Source organism: Perissodus microlepis, chromosome 6 (assembly GCF_051167445.1).
Source record: "Perissodus microlepis isolate ML-2025 ecotype Zambia chromosome 6, ASM5116744v1, whole genome shotgun sequence".
Taxonomy (NCBI): Eukaryota; Metazoa; Chordata; class Actinopteri; order Cichliformes; family Cichlidae; genus Perissodus; species Perissodus microlepis.
Window position 1 is genome coordinate 17,596,401 of NC_140466.1, and position 24,602 is coordinate 17,621,002.

Here is a 24,602-nt window from a genome sequence, read left to right on the forward strand (position 1 = left end):
AAAACTGTTTCTTTCCTAAGTTGTCTGTTATGTGTAGACACAACACTGATTCATCCCTTGAGTTAGGCATCATTTTATGCTTAAATGAGATCAGTGTTAAGTGGCTCAAGAAACAGACAAACAAACAATCCTCTTAAAATTGTCAGGTACAAGGACGTGAAGTGAAAAAGCAGCCAATCATCCCCCTTACTTAAGTCTTTGGGAGTAGATCTCGCCAAGAATTCAGCATGAAGACAAATAACTGTGTTTCCCCAAATGTCAAACTAATACTTGAGATTGTCCCGCCTGTCTGCGAGCAGTGCAATTTAGGCTATTAAGAAAGCTCTCACACAGTGATCAGTCTGTGCTCAATATAAGAAATTCCTGAGGCCTGAAGACACACAGCTTAAGCACCGAAATGACATCGGGGAGGTTCAAATGCTAGTCCAGTCTCAGAGGAACTTTCAGGGGAAAACTTGCGAGCTAAATGGTAAAAGACTCTAATTTGGATTCAGTTTAAGTCAAAATATGTTTCATCAGCCTTGAGTCCAGAGGCAAGACTTTTGAAGAATCCAATAGTGAGGTCAAATAGCATAAGTAACATTTCATCCTACCTGACAAATTCACTAATGCTTTAGGCAACAGCTTTTTGAACAGGAATCAGGTGAGCTACAGTTTCTGTAGCGCCGCGTTTTGTACAGCATGAGCAGGTTGCATAAAGTCAAATGTGTGAGCCCTATAAAGACTTATCTACTGGGACTTGCACTCTTTTGGGATGGAAAATCAAATGTAATTTCATTAAATCAATTAAATCAAACATAGAGAGTCATTTCACTGTGAGAGAGGAAATCAAAGGCAGCGAACCAACTTCATTCAACTGAAGTAGGAGATTTAAGAGAAGGGGGGGACAATGGCTTCGAGGAAGTAGGGGATCAAAGACGAGTGAACCCAGCTCACTAAAAACTGAAAGGATACGGTATCCCTCCTTTGAATCAAAAAGCTACAGAGCAAACCAGGTTTTTAAAACTTTGTTCAAGGCTACACAATGAATGCCACATTTGTGAGTCATCTATAATACAGGGAATAAAATCGTTAAATAAAGTCAGACGAACAAGGAATATTTATATAGAAGTTTATTTTAAGCCCTCAACCCTCCACAATCCCACACACACAAACACTCACATACATATATTTTTTGTTTTACCCAGAATCCCTTGTGACTTTATCCCTCTACGCCAAACAGAACCTCATTAATGGGAAATCCTAGCGCTGAACCTCGCCAAGGAGATGCTAATTCTGGTACCAGCCCATCGAACCATGGCTGATAGGTCGTGAGACGCCGGTTTCATGAGTGCGTGTGTGGCCTTTTAACAGCTCCGGTTTCAATCAATCACCACGGCCGACAAATGGAAACACGGACATAATAAACCAAGAGAACAAGATGAGAAGGTGTTTGTGTGTACGAGCGTGCCAGCGTGCACGGGTGGCGAAGAGGGCGAAAGTGTGAAGAAGAAAAAAGAGAGAAGGAGAATAGACCAGAATAGATTCAAACAGACTGGGAAAAAGAAAGAGTGACAGAAAGGAAAACACAGCGAGAGAGAAAGAGAGAACGAGAGAGAGAAATAGAGAGGGAGAGAGAGCACAAGGGACCTATACAGCATAACAATCATGATTCTCTCTGCTTTCATTATGCAAACGCTTACTTCAAAGCCAGCCCCTTGTAGGCAGGAATAATGCATTCTATTTCATCTACCTGGGGTGGGACACTGCACTGAACATTGAGGATGCACAGTCAGAATGCTACTCCCTGAGAACGTGCATCTTTTTCTGCCCCTTCCCTACAACCACTTAGCATGTGCGCAAAGAAAAAAAAGTAAAAGGAAATGTACCACTGCTGGTTGAAGCGTTTAAAGCCTTGCAAAACACACAAGTATGTTCATGTAATAGCTGAAAATATCTGCACACACATAGAAATACACACCACAAAGACAAACACATACACACAAATTTAAAGTTGACAAGGTGGAAAGTGATGTAAATGAAAGGTTGAGGGAGGTTTCAATTGGCTAAAGCACACACTCAAGTTAACGTGCGCACACAATCAGCATTCCGCCATCCATGATGGCGACAGGTGTAAGCAACACCGCAGTGTGTTTGGGTCAAAGCCGCTGCAGCATGTGTATTTGAGACTGGGCTGCTGAATGGTAACAGCTAAGAACCCCCTGAGGTCAGGGTAGATTAGTAACCCTACACTCCCTTGTTGGCGTGGCCTTGCACACATCACATTGTTTCATTTGGATGTGCTCCCTACTTCACCATTTCCACTGAGAGCCACCCAGATAATTTCACAGCTCATAGAAAAAGCCCCGCTCTCGCAATCATGGGAACCACTGCGCGAACACTGTCCCCTTTATATAAGACCTCCAAAATGAATTCTGCACACATTGCTTTCTGGGTTTGTCATCTGTAAATTTGGAAGTCAAGCCTGGTTTTATAATCATGGGAAGAATGAGCTGGCTGCTGTATCAGAACCCAGAGTGCACCTGCAAACAAGCCTGTTTCTGCCATTCACAACTGCTGCACAGCATAAACAGTGAATGCTTATAAAACAGCTGACTTTAGATTTTCTAATAAAATGTTGTGTTTCTGACGTGTTAACCTCTTCCTTCTGTCTGTGATGGGTTTGTCAGGTGTGCCTGCAACACTCTAGCACTGTTACAAGTCATTTATTGTTGCAAAAAGCACCACATGACAACAAGAAGTTGTCACTGAACACAAACAGAAGAAAGTAAATAAGTTGGAACTACAAAACTCCATCATTAACTTTATTTTTTTGGGCTCAAGTACCTAAAATAACGCACAAGCTTTGTCTTCAACCACTAGTTATACAATACCTGATTGTGCCACAGATACTAAAGCACATAATTGCTCTCAGCTTCATTATTATTTCAACCACTGCCAATCACAGCCATTTACTGGAAGCCCAGATTTCAATTAGCCTGGTTCTAATCCTCAGTAATTAAGCCAGCTGACCTTAACACCGGATCCCTCCTGTCAGAGAGTCAGTCAGTCAGTCAGTCACTGGAGCTGTGTCTTTAGAGAGCCAGAGGGGAGGCATGGAGACATGACTGACAAGACTGCATGTGTGTTTGAGTGCTTTTGTTTAAGTGTGTGTGTGTGTGTGTATTTGTGTGGGTACATTTGGACTGACAGTCTATCGGGGACTATTAGCTGCTCCCAGGTGGCCTTTTATTCATCCACAACACAATGAGTCCTCAGAGGAACAGAAAGAGGCTAATCACTACATAAAGGCTGACTGTTTTAGATTGAGGATACGTTTGTATGTCTCTATGTGAGTGTGTGTGTGTGCTTGAGTGGTTATGGTCTTGATAAGGAAAAAAAAACCTGGAAATGAGTGTATTCATCCATCAAGAGTAAAACAAAAATCAAAAATAGACGCAGACACACACAAAAGTAAGCATGCCTGCTTGCACTCAAATGGACAAGTGCACAAACACGCACAAAGACGACCATGTGAGACAGGAAAAATTCTGGATGGATGGAGCGGAACAGCACAGAAGATGCAAAGAGTGGTCTGATGTGAATAATTTAGAGGCAGCTGTGTAGTAGACCTAAGAGCATGAGGAGAGACAGAATGAGCGAGAGTTTAGGAAAAGGAGGAATGTTTGAAAAGATAAAGAGAGGAAAGGGAAAGAGTAAAAGTAGGAGGGATGGACTTGGAAACAAACAAAAACAAGTATAAGAGAAACAGAAAGAACTGCAAACTATGCTATCACCCATCAGACAGACAAGAGGGACACAGAGAGAAAGAGAAAGACAGAAGGGGAGAGAAAGCATGAGAAGACAGAACAATAGGCTGAATGTCCGTTCCCCATGAGCATGTACTGTAAAGACAGGCAATGTGATTATCCACACTTGAGCAACTTCACTCACTAAGACACTCTTGAGCTTCAAACAACTGGTACATAATGTTCTCCTAATGGACTGTACTAACACTAACATCACTATCTGCATTAATGGACTCTTGCGAACACTAAACCGTCTACTGCAGCGGATCCAGGCTCACACTTGAATATATAGCCGCATGCGAAGAATCCCCCAAGCCTCCAATTTCCATCCATTCAGTCAGCCATCCATTAGTTACACCCACTTTATCCTGTTATTCTGGGTTACAAACAGGAATAGTCATTTGCAAATCATTGTCACTAAATTATCAGAGGAGCAGTTAACCATTGCAACTATTTCTTTTTAAATAGTGCTTCAGTTAGTTAAGAAAACCTGCAAAAAACAATGATTGTTTAAAAAAAAAAAAAAAAAAAAAAAAAAAAAAAAATATATATATATATATATATATATATATATATATATATATATATATATATATATATATATATATATATATATATATATATATATATATATATATATATATATATATATATATATATATATATATACACACACCTTACAATACCTTACAATATAAAGTGCATTGAGGCAACTCACCTTTATTTTATAAAGGTGAGGTGATGTATATACTGTATACGTATATACAAATATACTACATGGACAAAACAGGCACACTACTTAATCTTTGCATGTACATATTGTCAGCCTTATTGCCACAGGTGTACAAAATCAAGCACATGGGCATGGAACCTGCCTTTATAAAGAGATTGCAACAGACTGGCGACCTGTCCAGTGTGAACCCCGCCTCTTGCTCTCTGGCAGCTGGGGGGACTGGAGCCTCTCCCAGCTACCAGGTTGGATGAATGGATGGAGAATTTTTTGGCATAGAAGTATTACTAGGAACAAAAGGATGGGGTTTTAAACAGGGCCAATCCATCCAGTAAAAAGCCACTGAAAAGCTGTTGAAAAGATGACTTTTGCAGTAGTCTAAATGACACTGACATTTAGTTAAAAAAATGAAACCCTTGTTTCTTTAGGTTATTGAAGAAATTTGGTTGAAAAGTGAAAAGAGCATTTCCTTTCATCTTTTGAAAGATGAGGAGCAGGAGATTCAGACCCACACGCCTCTCACTGTGAGGCAAACTTCTTAACACACACACACACACACACACACACACACACACACACACACACACACACACACACACACACACACACACACACACACGTATGTAAATTGCATAATATACTTCAGCATTCCCCTTCCCGCAATCCTGAAATGGATAAGCAGAAGAGAATGGATGGATGGATGAACTACTAGTCTGCATACCTAGAGTGGATGGCATGTTGCTGCCTGATCAATTCACAATCAAATGAAATGGCACAGCTAGGTGTGATGCAGACGCTTACTAGACTACTACTAAATTCGGTCGTTTTTAGAGGTCTTTCTAAACTCCTGAAAAGACAAATGCTTTTGTTTTTCGTCAACAAAAATTCTCATGTTACCCTCAGAGTGAACCCTCAAAGGATAGCCAGGAAAATCCCATTTGTTATAAAATGAAGTGTGTCATAAACAATTTATTAGCTGTTTATGTACAGATTATAAACGCCACCTAAGATGTGAGACAGCTGGATGGAAAAACTGTGTGGGGGTGTTCACACTGACCTCGTAACACAGTGAGTCTGGCAGTGGCAGTAATCTCTCCTGCAGAGCTGGAGGCGTGACATTCATAAACTGCCTCGTCTCTGGGGGTCCTCAGCGGCTGGATCCTCAGGACTGAGCCGGATCCATCATCAAACTCTATAACCTGTTAGTGGGGGAATATGTTAAAGCAGCTAAAATTTCTATTTCTATAATAGATTGGAGAATGTGCAAGGTCAAAGATTTCCTTAATGAAGGAGTGCATGACGTGCAGTTCCCAAAATTCAGTGGCAGCATATTTGTTTGGATCATTTGTATTTGCAAAGGAAAAGGTTTTTAAGGCTTTCCCCCCATTTTTTTTTTTTTTTACTATGGAAAGCTGAATCCAAAGTATGACATCGTTGAAAACACAGCTTAAAACACATCTCAGGTTTGGAGAAAAGCAAAGACCTTACACTTGAATATCTCTCATGTTCTTTTTCACATGTAATGACCGGATTTTTCAGATCTGCTGGACTGCACATTATAACTGCTGTTGCATAAGTCTAATACATGCATGTAATTGATCTGGATTCTGAATTCTGGGAATGTTTCCACTGACTGAAATCCAATAAAAATAAATCCCACAACAAGTCCTAACCTACAGGACGTCAATGGGAAATATACAGCAGGTAGCCCAAATGTTATATAGTCTGGATTAAAAAATAAAATATCTCCTCAAGTGATTTAATCATGAACAGGAAGATACTGAGGTGAACTTGAACCTGGAAGGAAACTCCACTTATTAAAGTGGAAAAGCACCCTGAGCTGAGGGTGACACTGGCTGAGCAGGACCAAGGCTGATTCAACATCTCCATCTAAGAGTGACTTGTGGGGTGGGGAAATAAAGCAAAGGTTAGAGCCTACGGGAAACCAATAAGGCTGATCATATAAGAATCTCATATAGTGTAGCCCCAGGCATCAACTGACATATGAAAAAGTTGAAGCATTCCAGACATCTGTATGGCAGTATAAAAAAACAGTTCAAATTGACAGTTTTTGTTGTTGTATGCAAACAGATGCACTGGATTATATATATGGATTATATATATATATTAATTGAAATACCTGGCGTCAGAGAGGTGAAGGGGTGAGTGCAGGAAGAGCGGGTGGAGACGAGTTTTGGGGATGATTTGTGACAGAGGGATAACAGCATGAGTGAATTGGAAGGATTACAAGATGCTGGTGAGACCTGCTGTGATGTATGTTTGACAAAAAGACAGGAGGTCGAGCCAGAGGTGGCAGAGTTGAAGATGCAAAGATTTTCAATGGGAGTGACTAGAATGGACAAAGTTAGAAATGATGAATATATCAGAGGGACAGCTATGTAGAGGAAGGATTTTGGTGAATATTAGACACACGGTGTTGAAGATGGAGCTCTCAGGCAGGAGGAAAAGAGGTAAACCACAGAGAAGCTTCATGGATGTAGTGAAGGAGGACGCTAGAGATGGGGTGAGATGGAGGCAGATGGTCTGCCATGGTGAACATCCCAAAGCAGTCTTTTTACTAAAATAAATAAATAAATCGTGGGCTGTGGGAAAAATTATAAAGAAAACAAGACAGGAAAATGCTAACAAGAACTGACAGTAGCAGCAGTCATCTTGCCTCAGTGCTCTGTGTGGCCACTCCCTGCAAACACAGCTGCTTCCACGCAGCCAATAAATCTCTGTTGTTGGACACTAATCTATTTTCTTTCACAGCACTTCACCACGGGAAAAAGTTAGTTAATGTTACAGGAGACACAACGTTTCAAATCCCATTAGTATCTCAGCTTCTTTACCTCAAATCGCTGGTTGCTGACTTTTTTGCCTTTCTTGTTCCAGACAATCTTGGGCTGTGGATCTCCTGCGGCCTGGCACACAAAGGACGCGACTCCCCCCTGGACTCCTGTCTGGTCCTCTGGGGTTCGTGTGAATCTAGGGGGTGCTGTATGAAAAAAACATAAATCAAACATCAGGTTCACACTGACCGTGTTACTCTGTGTGGATGCACATCCACATGCCGCAAAGCGAAACGATAAGTTGTGACATACAGTTACAATCTTGATAGAATTTCCACCACTACTATTTACAGGCACTCCTATAAATATTCTCTAATAGATTATTATGTTTTTCCGTTCTCTGCTGTGTTGCTTCGCACCCAAATATCCCTTCATATAAAACCACAAACTTCTGCTTACACATCAGTAACAGTTAAAGTGTGATTGTGATCTGTGCTGCACTTACACAGAGTGGGAAAGAGGGACACCAGCTGTGTATGTGTTATGCAGTTTAAGTAGGAAAAATTAAGGACAATGATGCAGCCTGGAAACGATTTCAACAATCCAAATGTGTGTGTGTGCGTGTGGTATAATGTCAGCTACTTCTTGAAGTAGCTCTACACCTTCAGCACATCTTTCTGTTGGATGTTCACGAGGTTGGCTTTGTCTGTGTGTCTGTGTGTGTCCTTTTTTCTCTGTACATGTGTGTGTGTGTGTATGTTCCGCCATGTTTTTCCCTCTGTCCCTGTACCACCAAAGAAGCTTAATATTTATATGCCATAAAGGATTTATGAAGACTTACTCCTGACATGACCACTAAAGCCCCTCGTTCCAGGGACGCCAACAATATCATAACCGCAGCCTCCGCTGGATTGTGACATCATGACATCAAATAGATTCGGCACGTCAGTCACGGCACGTCACCACCAGCTTGCCTAATGGCATTCCAGCCAAACCAGAAAATCCCTACTTAAGGGCTTACCGCCAACCGCCCTGACAAAGGGAGAGAAATTGCTTTTTGCTGTTTAAAAGGAGGGAGGGAGTAAGGGAGAAAAGCTAAGCTCTTCAGAAAAGGGAAGGAAACAGAGAGCGAGAGAGAGTGAGTGTGTGTGTGAAAGAGTGGGAAGAAATGAACAGAGGAGTGAATGAGATAAAAGGAACGAGTGAGAGAGACAGATGGAGAGCAGTAGAGGGAGCGAGCAAGACACCGAGGGGTGAGACGGAGCGCGAGCGAGCCAGATGTACTGGCAAACATAGCCGGAGAGCCCCAAGCTGCCCAATCACCTCTACACCTCACTGGCTCGCAGCCAAATCTACCTCAATGACTGACTAAAACAATGTGTGTGTGTGCGCGTCTGTGTCAGAGAGCCAGAAAAAGGTAACGTGTGCATGTTTCCGGGTTCTTCTTCATCCTCCGTGCCACATTACATGCAAACCGCATGTTTCGGGTTACGATTAGGCTACTAAATGCTTATCGACAGGCTTGCTGTGACTGCCAAAAAAAAATTGACAACCTATTAGTCGTGTATTTATTTCAGTCAGCTGCGAGGCAAGAAATACCTTCATCAGGCCAAGCTTTTAAAATAAGAAAACTTGCAGATCCTCCTGGTAAACATGTATGTAAAACAAAAATATAAGCAAAAAAAAAGTATCTTAGTATCTTAGTTGACAAATCAGTCAAGCAGAAAAGCAGTCTGCAGATTAACAGAGAACAGAAATAATGACCTGCCTGCAGCTATAACATGTAAAGTATGTGCAACACTTTTTGCGTGTGTCATTATAATGCATGTGTGTGTGTGATGCATGAGCGAGTAGATGGGTGTGTCCCTCTGAGAGAGAGAGAGAGAGAGAGAGAGAGAGAGAGAGAGCATGAGAGAAAGAGAAAGAATGAAGAGCAGGAGAATCTCTCTCTTAATCCTCTTGCTAATCTCTTCCCCACAAAACAAATGAAAAGTGTAAAGCCAGCAGGGCCATACTAACGGTAGATCTTTCCAATTGCTTTTTTTTTTTTTTTTTTTTAATCTATCCCCCTCTTCTTTTTTACCCACCCTAACCCTGATCATTCTCTTCATATATCTCGTGTTTAATTGTCTTACGTTATGCTTTGCCTCTCTATCTCTCTACCCCATCCCAGTTTTTTTAACCACTGAATCCCTTCTTTCTCCCGCTTCACAGCTGCTCTCCTTCCTCCATCTTTCATCCTCCTCCTTGTTACTCTTTCCCCATCTCCTCCCTCCATCTCTGGGGTGTTACATAAGTCTTCCTGTCACATTGACTGACTTTATGAAGGGAGGTGGGGTTCCAACCGTATGCTCCACACTTCTCCCAACTCTCTCCTCGCAATTCCCCATCTCTTCTCTCCTCCCCTCTCTTTATTGGCTCTCATCCTTATTCTCTTTTCTTTGATTTCCCTTTCAGTTACTTCACTGTATTTTCTCTGAATTCATCTTCACTGTTCTCCTCCTCTGGTTTCCTCCCTCTGGGTGTCTTAACTGGTCTGTCTTTTGCCTTGATCATCAGGGTTTTTTTGTGACTGTGCCACTTGGTGGGATTAAGCATTGACATCTGGGCCAAAGGAGAGAAGCTGAAACTCAAAAGGAAACTTAAATATTTGTACATGTTTTCAGGAGGGACAGAATATGTACAGGTTGATTGTTTTGCTGATGTAGATGGACTCGGAAAAATGAAGAACAATTACAGTGAGAAGGTGCTCATGAATGTTACCATATGTTACCACATTTCCTCACACCATCCTTCAATGTGATCCAAGATGGAAGTGAAGGAAAACTACTAAGTGGTCCACAGAGAGAGATTTAGAGGGAATTAGACGGTGCCAATCTTTCCACTCTGGTGTGAGTGTGTGTGGGGGGGTGGAAGAAGGGTGGCCTACATAGCAATCCATATAGTGGGACCTAATCTACACAACAGATTGCAGAAATTATTCGGTCAGCTCCTGTCCCTGCACCACTTCTGAGTCATGGCTAAAGATCTACGGTAAACAAAAAGATAATCTTCAGATCTTCCCTGTAATTAAAAATAAAAGAAACATAAGAATTTGGTTACCACCAAGTAGCACTGAAGATCTATAACCTGAATAATTTTGACTTCTTCACACATGCTTTCACATTTAGACATTCTCTTTTCCGTCCAATTTTTAGTTTTAATTTTGTAAATGGTGACAAATATTATGCCGTTTTGGAATTAACCGCAATGGGGTGATGGGGGATCAGAGAAGAAGCACTTTGAAAAGACAAATAGCCAGACTAAAGGAAGCTAATGGCACCGTGTAGGAGACTATGGGGGCATATTATAGCTGGCAGATGCTGTCTTAACCTAGAGGGAGGGAGAGAGAGAGAGATCGGGTTTGTAAGAACAGATGCTAGAACAAACCTTCAGGGAGCATGATTTACGGATATAGTGTACTAGGATTGGGAATGTGATTAGATATAAGAATGGAGAGCTGATGTTTGGTAGGGAAAACAGATGGAAAGTAGTGGAACTTTAAAGGTTTGATAAATAAAAGTCTACTTTTAATGCGCAGAGAAATTCATGAATATGTGCCGAGTAATGAACTACGACTGAAATGTATATTTTATTCTCAAGACTCATGCATTTGATTACAGAAACCTAGGACGACTTTTTCATTCATTTGATTACATTTTCTACTAAAAGTAACCCTTAAATAGCAATATATTTTGGACAGGCTAAGGGCTCTGAACTCATTCCTACACATCTTTTAAAATGCTGCAAATTATGTGCCCTCATGTCTCATCTTGTGTGCCCGCAATCACTTAACTGATCCAATACGAAAAAGCCATAAAGCAGACAGGCGGATCCGAACAAATCAAATCAACAAAAAGCAATGGATTGAGCAACACGAAATGGGACTATTCTGCCTGATACTGCAGATATCAATTGGAAAAGAAAAACTAATATAAACAATATAAAAATATAGCGGGAGTAAGCTGAGTTTTCATTAGTGAAAGACTAAGGTTTCAGCTAAAAGGAGCAGACACTGAGGTCAGCTTTTCCTATGTGCTGGCTAATGTTTGGAAATGAGGATCAAATTGGTTTTAACCTTTATGATCACATCAAAATCAGGGGCATCTTCATCTACGTACTCATAGATAATCCTGGGTGTGGACGTGTAATCATGCGTATGAACAGGTTATGTGAGTACTTGTGTTGGAAGTTTTGATCATGTCTAAAAACGCTGACTAGATCTTACCAAGCATCTGTGCTGCACCTGAGATTCATTAGTATGTTAGGGATAGAGAAAAGATCTAAATGTGGCTGGCTGATCAGTACCCAAAAGAGGACTGAATCAGGCTTGTCAGACAAGTTGAGGAACGAGGCCAATATAGAAGACTGAGCCAGGGCCATGATAGTCAGGCGAGAATGGGTGGGCAGCTGGCCAGAACCATAACTTAAAACACATTAACATCAAACGGACACATTAAGAGCAAATTATCAGCTGCTCGCTTTCTCCTGGTAATGAAATTGGATTGCTTGGGCCAATAAACACAGAAACACAGAGCTATCATCCTTCTGCAGAATACAGAAGCATTAATTGGAAATTATTTGGCAAAATGAGCAATTTCAACTTAGCAAAATTAAATTTTACACAATAAAGTGCCGTAACATTTGGAACTATTTCACATTAAAATATGATGTTATTCAGGTTGCACAAAGTTTAAGTGTCTATTTGAACCAAGCCAAAACAAACATCTTTCTTTAAACTCAAAGCCCTGCAGTTTTTTGGGTGAATTTATTATTTGACTTATTTGACATAGATTAGGAGTTTTTGAGCAACTGTCAGCTGATGTTAACAAGCATTAATGAAACATTGTGATTTTTACACTAATGCAGGGAAAGACAAAATGCACTTTTATTGCTGATAGTTAACGCACATCCAATTAGCATGACACTTACCCACCCAAGCTGCCGCAGGGTTTGGCTAGTGCCGAGTTAATCAGGGTTAATTTGTTAGAAACACAAGGGGAGGAATTAATCAAACAGGATCTCTTTTTATACACAGGTCATTAGAAGCACATGGGCTTCCCACTGGGTATACTACTTTACTGGGTCAGAGCTGGCTTCCCATAAAGAGGAACAGAGGGTTTTTTCAGTGCTGGTCGCACTGCATTAGTTACAGACCACTGGTCAGTTACGTTACAGCAAAGCTAACATTATCCAGGCCTCAACACAGATGAGTGCACCTGCTAAGCTAATGCTAAGACAAGGTAGTCAGATTCTGTTACTCACAGATGAGCGCACAGCTATGCTAGCTGCTAATAGCTACAGTGCCTGTGATAGCACAAAACTGAGAAGCTTCATATTTCTTCAGTTTCACATGCACTGTCCTGCTCTCAGCCTATCACCTTACTCAGGGTTGGACATTAATAACAATAAAGAACAAATTGAGGGATCACAAATAGTCAATTTAACAATAATTTAACAGGCTAATTTCCCAGAAAGTTAATAGTAAGGCCCTTAATCCTAGCGTGAGCTAGTTAAAATAAAGTAACACAACTTTGATTGCCATTTTAGTTTCGTGTGTTAATGACTTTGGAAATTGTTTGTGATGTGGCCCATTTCTGTCACCTTCTGCTGCACAGATCAAAGATTTAAAATGAGCAGATGAGCATGAGGTGACACATCATCACTGAAAATGAATTTTAATACAATATAATGAATTATTTCAGAAAACATACCATGAATTATTTGGATAATGACTAAAATTACTTAAGTTGATGGATGGCATTTTCATTTAATAATGAGCTGCACACATTTCTTATAACCAATCCTTTCCCACTATCGGAGCAGATTTCTGAAAACTGTTAACCCTTCTACTCTCCATGTGTCCATAATTTCATAAATCCTTTACTTGCCTAAAAAAAATGTTTATATTGCCTTTTTCATTTTTAAGATACAGGAGCAGAGGACCTAATGTAAACAGATCGCCTATTGGTCTATACTAATTTTCATTTTTTAAAAATGTATTATATATAAATGTAGGTATTAGTAAAGAATTGAAGTCAGTTCTAAAGCAAAGACTTTATCCATTAATAACCTGTTTTACACTTTGCTTCCTTTGATAGCTCTGAAGTAGAGTGGAGGACTGGAGGGGCATGTACTTTTTTGATTTCATGTGGAGACCAACAGTGTCAACTCAAAAGCAATGAAAGATCTTTTTTTTTTTTTTCTTTTTACAAAAGCTCAAATGTAAAACTAAACCATTGTGATTGTACAGAGAAGGGTTACACACAACGAAGATAAAATTAAAAAGATATATTATGTGTTAGATCTGCCTGTTCAGTTTATACAAAACAACTGCTGGATCTTGCTTAATACTGAATAGGGAGCTGTTATATTTATTTCTACAAAAATCTTTGTATACAGTACAAAAAAGTGTCATTGAAGGCAATGAATTCACACAAAAACTGTATGTTAATAACAAACTACAGAGAGTTTCACAAGCGTGATCATACCAACTTAATTTCTTGGACCTCACCCAATAATGAATGACATCACTCATTCATATGTCAGCTACATACCTAAATAGGTACAAAGTTTAAATACATACATAAAGTTTGGGGCTATACTTTGAACAGTTGGACACTGTTATTGATCGTGCGCCAGTCATTTGAAAATCTGAGCCTACAGAGGAATTCAGCAACTGTCTGCATCATGGCCCAAACTGCGTTGGGCAGGTGCTGACACTGTGACATTTTTAATGGACGTTATAACCAGTCATGTCAACCAGGTTCGGGGCTTTACTCTCCTCTTTCAGTGAGCAAAGCGATACAAATCACAAAAGAAACAAGATCCCTTAAAGTAAATTGCTTGTATATCTTTCACGCACTTAACAAATTCTTTGGGCTCAACCCGCTGACCCTGACCTTTAGGCTAACCTGACCTCTGTGACCCTGTTTCTTCACCCTGATCCAATGAATCCTAACTATGGCTGCATCCACACGTATTGGAATTTTCCATGTTAGTTTTCTAAAATATCTCTGACCATTTCCATGAAAATGAAAATGCAAAAAACGATGTCAGTTGTCATCAAGTGCATGCCAAAGCAACAGGTGGCAAAATAACCTCAACTGTGTCGAAATGTCAGCGATTCGGGAGCCTGAAAAAATACTGAACACGCAGTCTGCCAATAAAAAAGGAGAGAAAGGCACAAACATTTGATGTTGGAAAACAAAATCTTCACTCTGGTTTTTCAAAATCTCCTTTCATAGTGACCTAAAATAAAATTTATGTGGATGAAATGTCAAAACGGATAGGAAAAGCTACATTTACTTATTTTCTTTATGTGTGCATGTGTGTGTGAAAGTAAGAAAAGCTAGCTCCACTGTCACTGTAGCATTCTGAGCCAACCATCTCTCACTTTAAGCTCGTCCAAAAGGCCAAGTAAATGCTGGCAATGGCAATGTGTTCAGAGGGTGACAGGTCAATCGGTCACCACATGAGCAAGTTCTTTGTTTCTAGTGTTGTGCGCTTGTCTAATATGAATGAAAAGATTATTTTTTCTAGTAAAAAACAACAAGAACAAAAAGACTTAGGAGTTTATTGAATCTCCTGTGTTTTTTCCCTTTATACAAAAACCTTTCAAAATAGATAAATCGGAGCTGCCCAGTTTTTACAACACATTAATGAAGTGACGAAGCTGAGGGAAAGTTTCACATTACTGAAATCTTCCTCAGGCAAAATGTTAAAAAACTCTTGCTTGGTTTCAAAATGTACAGTCCCCTTACGAAAGCACATGGCTGCGACTCGATAATGCCATCCCTACTGTAAGCCTCTGAAACATGAGCTGTTTCTTTGTGTTGTGTTTCACATACTGCGGGCTGGAGTTTTCACTGATACATCCAAGCCACATGGGGAAGCATGGCAACCCGGTGGTTTTTGGGGGCAAATGCAGGCCAGCAGAAAGAAACCCTGTTGTTGTTTTGTTCCCGCTCACCCTGAATGATACGCAGAGAGATGGAGTTCTTGTATCTCGATGCGTACGTGTGGCAGTGGCCTAGATTGTGACAGGATCAGGGCATTACTCTTAATCCACCAGATAGATGTCATATACATGCACGCGCACAGAAACACAGAGAAAGAAAAGTGTGTGGGGGGAGAGGTGGAGAGTAAAAGAGGGTGAATTAAAAAAATAAAAACGTGAAATCACATAGGCAAGCTCAGTGCACTGCTTGCGCAGTCGTACCAGCGCTTGTGTGCAGAATGCACATATGGTGAAGTCATGCAAGGTTTCCAGCTATGCACATGGGATACTGTTCCATTTGATTGCGTAATAATACTCTAGTGTAACTATACGAGTAACTTGGGTGTCGAGCAAGGGCGTCGATGTCGTCGGGATTTCTAGAATTTAGTAACATTTTATGCCACATATACATAAAAAAATCAAATGTGGCCTCTTTTTCTAGAAAACCCTATTATCCTTCAAATGTGTTTCATTCCTTCAGCATTAAGTTTAAGGAGAGATAAGCACAACTGAAAGCAATTTTTAGAAGGAATTTAACATTTCAAAACATGTCACATTTTGAAGACCAAAGATGTCAGTGTGTCCCAGCACCCCTGTTTGAATCCTCAGTATTCAAATCTCAGAGTCCCTACTGTTGATATTAAAAGAAGCTCTGAATGTCATACACAATGAGATAAAAAGGGGAAGAAACATCCCACCGCCCCCTTTCAAGCCCTCTGTCCCTTCTTTCTCACCAGATTACATGGATGTGCTGAGAGGAGGCAGAGAGCGAGCGCGAAAAGAGCAATGGAGAAAGTCACAACGAATGAGATGAGGGCAGGAGAAAAGAAAAACAGACAGAGAAGGCAAAGTATGAATCCTTTCCCCCCTTGTCGCATCTGTGCTGCTCCCCGAACTCTCATAGAGGAACTGTGGGAGCATCATTGTTTTGATGGATGACTGGGCCTTAACTGGCCGACCCTGGAACTTACACGTGGGACAAGAGGGCAGGAGGCTGAAAGGAAAACAAGAGTGGTTTGCGGATATGTGTGCGTGTGTGTGCTATAACTGTGCCCTGGGTGACTGTGTACTTTTAAAACATTGCAGGATGGAAATGGCTGACTGAAGCCTGCACTTGTGTGTCATTACAGCAGCTTTGTGCAAATGTATGCCTGCTTTAGAAGGTGATGTTGAAAAATGTGCTCTATTCTATAACCACAAGCTTGCTACACTACATTCTCCTTCCAACAAACAGCTATGCATGCTTCATGTATTATATACTTATGCAACAAGCATTTCAAAACAAATACACACAATGAAATTTCCACTAGATACCATTTTGACTGAAAAAGTATAACTCCTGGATGTTTAAAAGACTCCTAACGTTTGACTAGCAGCCTTTTCCTCTTACATTATTCCCTTTCTGAGTATCAAGTCTTTTAGTACTCCCACATTCCTCTTATGCCTTAATGTCTTTTATGCTTAGTCTCAACTCAGACCGGAGCATTTCATCATCTCTGCTATAAGATCCTCATTGCTAATTGTCAACCTGAATAGTCAGACCTGGCCATGTCTCTCTCTCAAAAAGTCTGGATATGTTTCCAAGCACATCAACTTAACACGACGTTTTTGGTTTCCAAAATCTCCAGAGCCACATTTGTCCCTCTCAACAGCTCCCGGCGGTCTGTCAATCTATACAGTCTCCAGTTATTTAAAAAAGTGTAGCCTAAACACCAATAAATGAAAACAGAGAAAACAAAAATTTGTCACCTAAAAATTGTGTCATAATCTAATCTATTACCTTGTGTGTTTGCCACTTAATTCGGTAGAACCTCAATAGCTGTGTTTAGCATCGATGTATACATATTAACGGCTCTTTTAGTTTCCAAATCCAAAAAAAAAGAGGAGAAAAATGGAGAATTCAACCGTGTGTGGATATGCGACTGGATTGTACTCCAAATTTAACTGAAACTGGCCTTTTTAAGCTTTTGTTATTAGCCTGCGATATTTTCTATTTATTATCAGAGAAAGCTGCTTTAATTTTTGTTTCATTGGCACAAACAGAACTGACCTTCCTCCATATCACAAACATTCCGTTTTGTTGATAATGAAAAAATTTACAACACTGAAATGTAGCTTTTTTGTCTCCACAGTTTCATAAATGCAGATGAAAATGCTCATTTAAAATACCAAAAATTTTGTGAACAATTACTGGAGACAAGAAACACCTGGTAAAGATTTTAATTCTTTACACGTATTAATAATGTTGGTGGGCTATTTTACACTTAACATGCATTGACATGTTCTTCATAAGATCAAAAATGTGTCTCAATACAGATTTTTGTACAGATTTGATCTTGTAAATTAATTCAGTTAAACAAGCTAAGCTTAAACTATTGGTAAATTAGCTCATGCTTAAGAAAATGAATCACCAACTATAATGTAATCATTAGAGCACAAATTAAAAAAAAAAAAAAATCAAAATTTTAAAATTCCAAAACGGACTATTAATTTCAGTTTTAATTTAGCCAGTGGTTACACATAATAAGCATTTTGATGACATCAACTTAGGCTGTGGGAAAATCCATCTTTTCATAAACAAACAAACAAAAAAGAAATAAATAAATGAATAAATTCTTTTTTGTTCAGTAACAATAAAAGTAACGATTTGCAGTAATTGCAGGTATAGTTTCGGCCAGGATGTGACTATACCCAGTATGCTAATCTGCATGTAAATTTCCTTGACAAATATATCGGATGAGGATTGGATGATGTGATGAGCCACAGGGATCACACATGGATACACACAAACACACACACACACACACACACACATGCACATGGTATAATCACAATTACACAAGCAGTAGGGAAATTATCTGATTTGCCATATGTGGTCTGTCTATCCATGCCAAGTAATACTGGGATGGACAAAAACATCTGGCCTTGTATCAAACCTGCTACCAAACATACACTCATGCACAGATGTACAAACTCACACAAACACACGAACACACACACACACATATAGTAGGGATGTGATATCTGGAATAGTGGTCTATGAAACACAAACAGCTATATATAACATATACAATTAGCTTTAGCAATGACACAATGAATCACAATGTACAATAAATTACAGCAACAGTTTATAAAAAAGCATTTTATTATATTTTTTACACTTTACATACTTTGGAGGTTTGTTGTCATGTGCATCTTGAAGAACTTCAAGTAATCTCAGAGTAGCTAAATGTTAATGAGATCAGGGCTCTGTTGAGTCCAGGGCATCTACTGCAGATCTGTTTGTTCTGCTTTCATGACTCTGGCTGTTTGTTTGGTTTGATTTCATCAGAATAAACCAAATTAAATTCAGACTCCTCAATGTACACAAATCCAAACATATAAAGGTCACAAACCTCTGCACAATATTATATACGTGCGTGTGTGTGTGTGTGTGGCTGTGTCTGCACTAGTGCAGAGTGTGAAAGCACTCACTGTCAGCATCAGCGAGGAAGAGGAAGCTGAGGAGGAGCAGGCCTGGACAGGAGTGCATCATGGGATATGTCGACACATGCATGCTGTATCAGCCGTGAGCTCACTGCCTCACTGTACAACAGGACAATAGAAACAGGCTCTCACAACCTGGGGAGGGAATCAGGGAGTCAGAGAAAGAAAGAAATGGAAACACAGTTATTAGTCCAATTTTTAGAGAATTTCAGACATTATATCAACTGTGGCTACACACACACACACACACACACACACACACACACGGGCACACACAGACTTGAAGTGTGTGAGTTCCCTCTGGGCCTCACACTCCAGTTATGCAGCTGCCTCTCCCCTTCTCGCTTCATTAAGACCATACACTCATTGCCAGAGGTGTGTTTTGATGTGTGTGCACTTGTGTGTGTGCTTGAGAGAGAGAGCGTTGACTAAGTAGCTGATGAATTTCAACTTATGGCAAACATTTGGCATTAAAAAAAATCAGCAACTTCTGAAGTTCAGTTATGCTTTTCTTTCTTTTTTTCTTCTTTTTTTCAAATCTCCCAAGCAAGCAATGGTCTGAGTTTTTCTGCTTTATTTTTTTGCCCATTATATAATCTACAAAGCTTTTAAGTACTACAAAGTACTTCAGTAATGGATTTCTTCCAAATGTGCGTCATATCGTCATGATTTCAAATTGATAAAAAAGGAATGACTGGCTTTAAGATGGAGGGGTGGAAGGCTAGAGCAAGGGATTGATGGATGATGGGCAGATTAAAGTGGGAGGAGACTGACTAGTGTTATCTGCTGGCTATGTTGCACACAGTGTTGGATCAACATACAGCTCAATGTCTCTATCCCTTCATCTTAAGCCTCCTTCCTTCCTTACACTCTGTCAGGTCCTTTCCTGCTTTTAAAGTCTTTACTCTCCAAAACGTTCCCTCGTCACTTCCTCATATCCTTTCTCTTTAACTTACGTTCCTTCCCTTTTCCTGTCATTTGTTGTTACTCTCTCCATTGCATCATTCTTTCTCCTTTCCATCAGTCGATTTTTTTTGTATTATTCCTAACTCTCTGTCCCTCTAACTGTCTGTCTGTCTGTCTGTCTGTCTTTGTGCCATCTGCAGTGCCTGGTGTGAGTGTTTGGCATTAGAAGAGACAGGCGTCAGTCTGTGTGTCAGAAATCTCACAGCTCAAATCACATGACACAATGAGACATGGCAGATCACTGCTGCTGTCCAGAAGCTGACAGTGTTGAATGAGAGACACTGAAAGTGAGCAGAGGCAGGAGAGGGATGCGTCCGGGCCTGTGCTGTAACGTACATGCGAGCATATGCGCGGGTTCATGCTGCTTTACGTGAATTCCTGTGTTCGCTAACTCTGACTGCAAGTACCTGTAACTGAACTGTTTCTGTGTGTGCATCTACATATGCATCTGTGCGTGCCTGCAGCTGTGTCACTGAGAGGGTATGTGCATGTGTTTGTGTGCCTTCCAAAACTGGACAGATTCATCAGCGACGGCAGCAGTCTTAATCCCCTCCACTCGTGAACAAGCCATCTGATTAAAAAAAAGACAAGGGGGGTGGGGTGGAAGAACACTGGAACCCAGAGCTCTTTGCATCCCTGCAGCTAAGGCAGCAAACAACTAAAACCCTCGCTGGATTTTCCACTTGGTTTGGTTTGGAACAATTGCTTTGGGATAACCTAGATCTCTCCCTGCACAAATTAAGTCCTGCACTGATTTACACTACTCTAGTACAGTATGGCCAGGCACAATACTTATTGTGTTTCTTGAGGATCTACCCAAAAGAAAAACATGTTTTTTTGTGTGTGTTCTTACTAACTAATTCACAAGTTATTTTGTTATTAGCTGTAAAAACTGCTCTCAATTACACAAACTCTACTTATTGTAGTAACTACAGGGTGACTGCTATTGTCATTCTAAATGCATACTCATAACAGACAGAGCATTCTTCACAGAGCATTCATATGCACATTTGTGTAATTAAGTCTAATTTGCAGAAAATTCAATATTGGTAAGAATGGATCTTTTTTTTTTATGTGTGTGTGTGTGCTGTGTATGCCCACTAATCACTGCAGCTTATTCACTGTCACTGGAAAAGCCTGCATTATTTAGTAACTCACTTCACAGCGTGTCACGTTAATTAAAGAGCTAACTCGGGGTGGTTTAGGGGGTGGCAGTGATGGAGGTAGTGATAAATAAAAAGATATGAGAAAAGGTGTGTGGAGAGAGGAGAAATATAATAACGTGTAATGGAAAAAAGACAAAAAGAAGCCCAAAATACAAACTTACACACACACACACACACACACACACACACACACACACACACACACACACACACACACACAGCCAGGTAGTCACCAGATTGTCATCTGCTGGCTGTTGTTGCTAGTATTACTGACAGCCTAACAGAAAGCCTCCCTCTATGCCCGAGCTTCTGCTGCTGCTGTAGATCACAGTCGGCCCTAAGCCATTCACTTACATTAGTCCCTATCACTCAATTATACACTGTCTGTCTGCCTGGGCCTGCAGCTATCTGTTACACTTATCGCTGGAATAGCTTCTGACAGAACAAAGACTAACTGAAGAGTGGGAGACCGGCTTATGCTTCTACATCCGGGACAGACAGACGGACGTAGAAAAGTGAACAGGATTAGAAAATATGTCCGGAGCCTTGTTTCAGTAATAATAATAATAATAATAATAATAATAATAATAATAATAATAATCAAGAAAACAGAAAAAACAAGGTTAAATTCATTTAAGTGCTATTTATAGTATTTATTTTAATCTATTGCATTCTTCCAGTTGTTACAGTCAATTTATAACAGAAACAATTCATTAAGAGATCAAAAGGTGAGAGCTGAGGAAGTGCGAGTCAAAAGGAAAAAAAACAAATTAAAAGAAAGTGAAAATCTGATCCAAAAACAGAAAGAAAAGGAAAAGAAAGTGTGGGCGGATGATGAGAGAGAGGAAGGGAGACTACAAAGCGAGAGCCTAGTACAGCTGGAAGGGATGTTGAGAAAGATAGAGACAAAGACAAAAGACAGATCCTAAAAAGCATAGCTTAAGGCAAACCGTGTGCCATGGAAGAGAACACTGAGAATCCTAATTTGATTTGATATTCCAAAAGCTGAGCCACCAAATGCAATTAGACATACTAATTAACTTATTCTATTTGCCCTGTTGAAATGGTGGCAGACTGACAGAAATGTCAATGAAGAGACAATTTGTGTTTGTTGCATCATAGCGCCGCACGAGAAAAAACAAGATAAGCTAAGTGGCAACAACAAGGTTTTTGTTGCACTCCTCAGCGGTGAGCTCAAGTTTTCTCAAAGACCATATTTTGATTATCTCGGGCTGCTTTCACACATGCAGTAAGTTTTATGGATCAGCTCATACGAACTCTGGAGTGAAAGCTGTCAGCTCATCTCTGGTGCTTTTATTTTATGAAGAAAGTCATCTTACACAGCAAAATCTCCAGTGTTAAATTAACACTAGAGAGTGTCTATATGGGTCCACACCTCTGAGTGTTAAATACAACACTGTTGAGTGTTAAATTAACACTTTTGACAGTGTTATATGTTTAAAAGTAACCTAGTCAGTTTTGAAGATTAACAATGGCTAACACTGAGCAGTGCTGATTTTCTAACACTGGAAAATAACTCAAAATGTTAGAAATATTCCAGTGTTACGTGGCTTTTTTTCTTCTTCTCAAGATGACTAACTTAATTCCTAAAGGACTTCAATTCTCAGCTTTTCCTCCTTCTCAGTGTAGGTGGTTTTGACGGCAACATGTCGTTTGATTATTTAACAGCTCCTTAAACTAATACCACGGCTTAACGGCGAAGTGGAAGATGCTGCCTTGTCACTAACACACGATCTGAAAGCACTCACTGAGATAACGGATAGATAACAAGCAGTATAAGATAAGAAAAAGAAAAAAAAGGAGCAAATTGTCAAACTGTCTCCTAGCACAACAAAGAAAACACAGCTGGATATGGCTTGAAGGGAGAGTGTTTGTTTGATGTATATGACTACTGAGCATGTGCGTGCACATAAACTCATACGCATGCTGATTACCAGTTATCCGTCATCTTCCCAAGTGTACACAAACAAACTCAAACAGACTCCAGAAGTAAGCCCTCAGCATTTTTTTAAGAGAAATTATGATCTTTAAAGGCACAAAACTTAACGTTGCGCTGGCACATTTTAATTGCCTCTGCAGAGGATAACTCACCCACCTTTGAGCGTTCAAGAGCAGCCGCTGTATGCAGGTAGATACATCATATGCCCGTGTGTTATTATTTGTCAGTGTGAGAAAAACACAAGACAAGAGACACAGAGAAAGTGGTCTGCCGAGCCACCTCGCTGGCCTTTTCAAAAGTGACTCAGAGGGTGGTATCGTGTGGGTGCTGAGACGCACGTAAACTGTATACATCAGCTGCATATCCCAAAGATCCAAATGCTTATATTCAATTATTGTTTTTCATTACTGATGACATTTTCTCAAAAAATTAAGGCCATCTGTGCCTCAACTTTTTTCAATGTTTTCCACATTAGCCATGCACGACAGAAAAACCACATACATTTGTGAACTTGCTGCACCTCTTGCACCAACATTTTAAGCCTGTAAATCTAAATTGGAGCAATACACATGAAACCTGACTGCTGCGTGACTTATTGACCTCACCGAGTATAATGACGGAGAAGTGAAGAGCAATAGATTTTAGATGATGAATTGAAATCACATGTATTTGTGATATTAATCTCCACATTTTCAAAATAAGCAAGCTTTACATCTCCATTTGTTTAAGAGGACATATGATTTACTTGCTCTTAAAGATACAAAGAGACGCCCCAATTTCCTCAGTTCACACCATAACACACGTCAAGCACTTTAATGTGAGTGCAATGTGGAACAGTGAGCTGCTGCACATATAGCTATATATAGCTATGAGAACAAATGACCAAATACCAGTTTTCACTGGGAAATGGAGCCCCCCCAAAACTCTGAAAAGTCATTTGAGCTGGCTTTCAGGACACTGGCAGCAACAAGAAATCAATAAGACAAACTGAGAGGGGAGGAAGAGAAAATGTGATTGATTGAGATGAGGATTTAGGCTATCTGGCTGTACTCAACTTATCACTTCCCCCGGTTCACCAAACACTCTGTCCTCCTCCCCTCACGACATGCCTCTTATCCTTTCTTTCTGCCTCCCTTTATATCTTTCTTCAGCCTGGCTGCTTCTCTCTCTGCCTCCCCTTTTCGTTTTTTCTCTCTCCCTTCGCTACCCTGAACTTTCATCCAATCCCAAACTCTCAAGCAAACTATCATTTTCTTTTTTGCCTTTGTAAGACGGTTTCACCAACATCTTACCTCTCTTAAGGAGCACTGCAATGTCAATCAAGTGTCTTATCAGGTGGGCGAGAGGGGATTTTGGATTTTCTTGAATAAAAATAAGAGCAAATTTCATACTCAAAGAGGCAAAGAGTACCTATTTCAGATTGCGAGACGGGCTTCTATTTCATTTCAGAACACATTTTTATTTTAATTTGCAGACATTACCCTTTTTTCCTTCCTCCTCAGTTCTGTTTCCTTGATGTTAGAATAAAAGCTTTTGAGTTGGTTCTCCCTTTTCAGCAGCTCCTTGCGTGAAACCAGTCTGTTCTTAACACCTGAAAGATGAAAATCCATACTGCTGCGACATTGCTGAATAATGTGGAGACCTCGAGAACGGCAAACTTGCCTGACTGGCTCAAT

The 24,602-nt window shown here is 40.1% G+C and overlaps 1 protein-coding gene across 18 annotated transcripts in view; it reads right to left on the reverse strand.

Moving 5' to 3' along the window:
• Positions 1–24,602, reverse strand: part of ptprdb (protein tyrosine phosphatase receptor type Db) — a 153,965-nt gene that overhangs the window by 48,130 nt on the left and 81,233 nt on the right. For all 18 annotated transcript variants that reach the window (XM_084931199.1, XM_084931195.1, XM_084931205.1 and 15 more), the window contains 3 exons: positions 18,823–18,969; positions 7,371–7,516; positions 5,576–5,717 (listed from right to left, as the gene is read on the reverse strand). In XM_084931199.1, coding sequence (XP_084787325.1) covers positions 5,576–5,717; positions 7,371–7,516; positions 18,823–18,904 — 370 coding nt within the window. In that variant the 5' untranslated portion in view covers positions 18,905–18,969. The remainder of the gene's footprint in view (positions 1–5,575; positions 5,718–7,370; positions 7,517–18,822; positions 18,970–24,602) is intronic.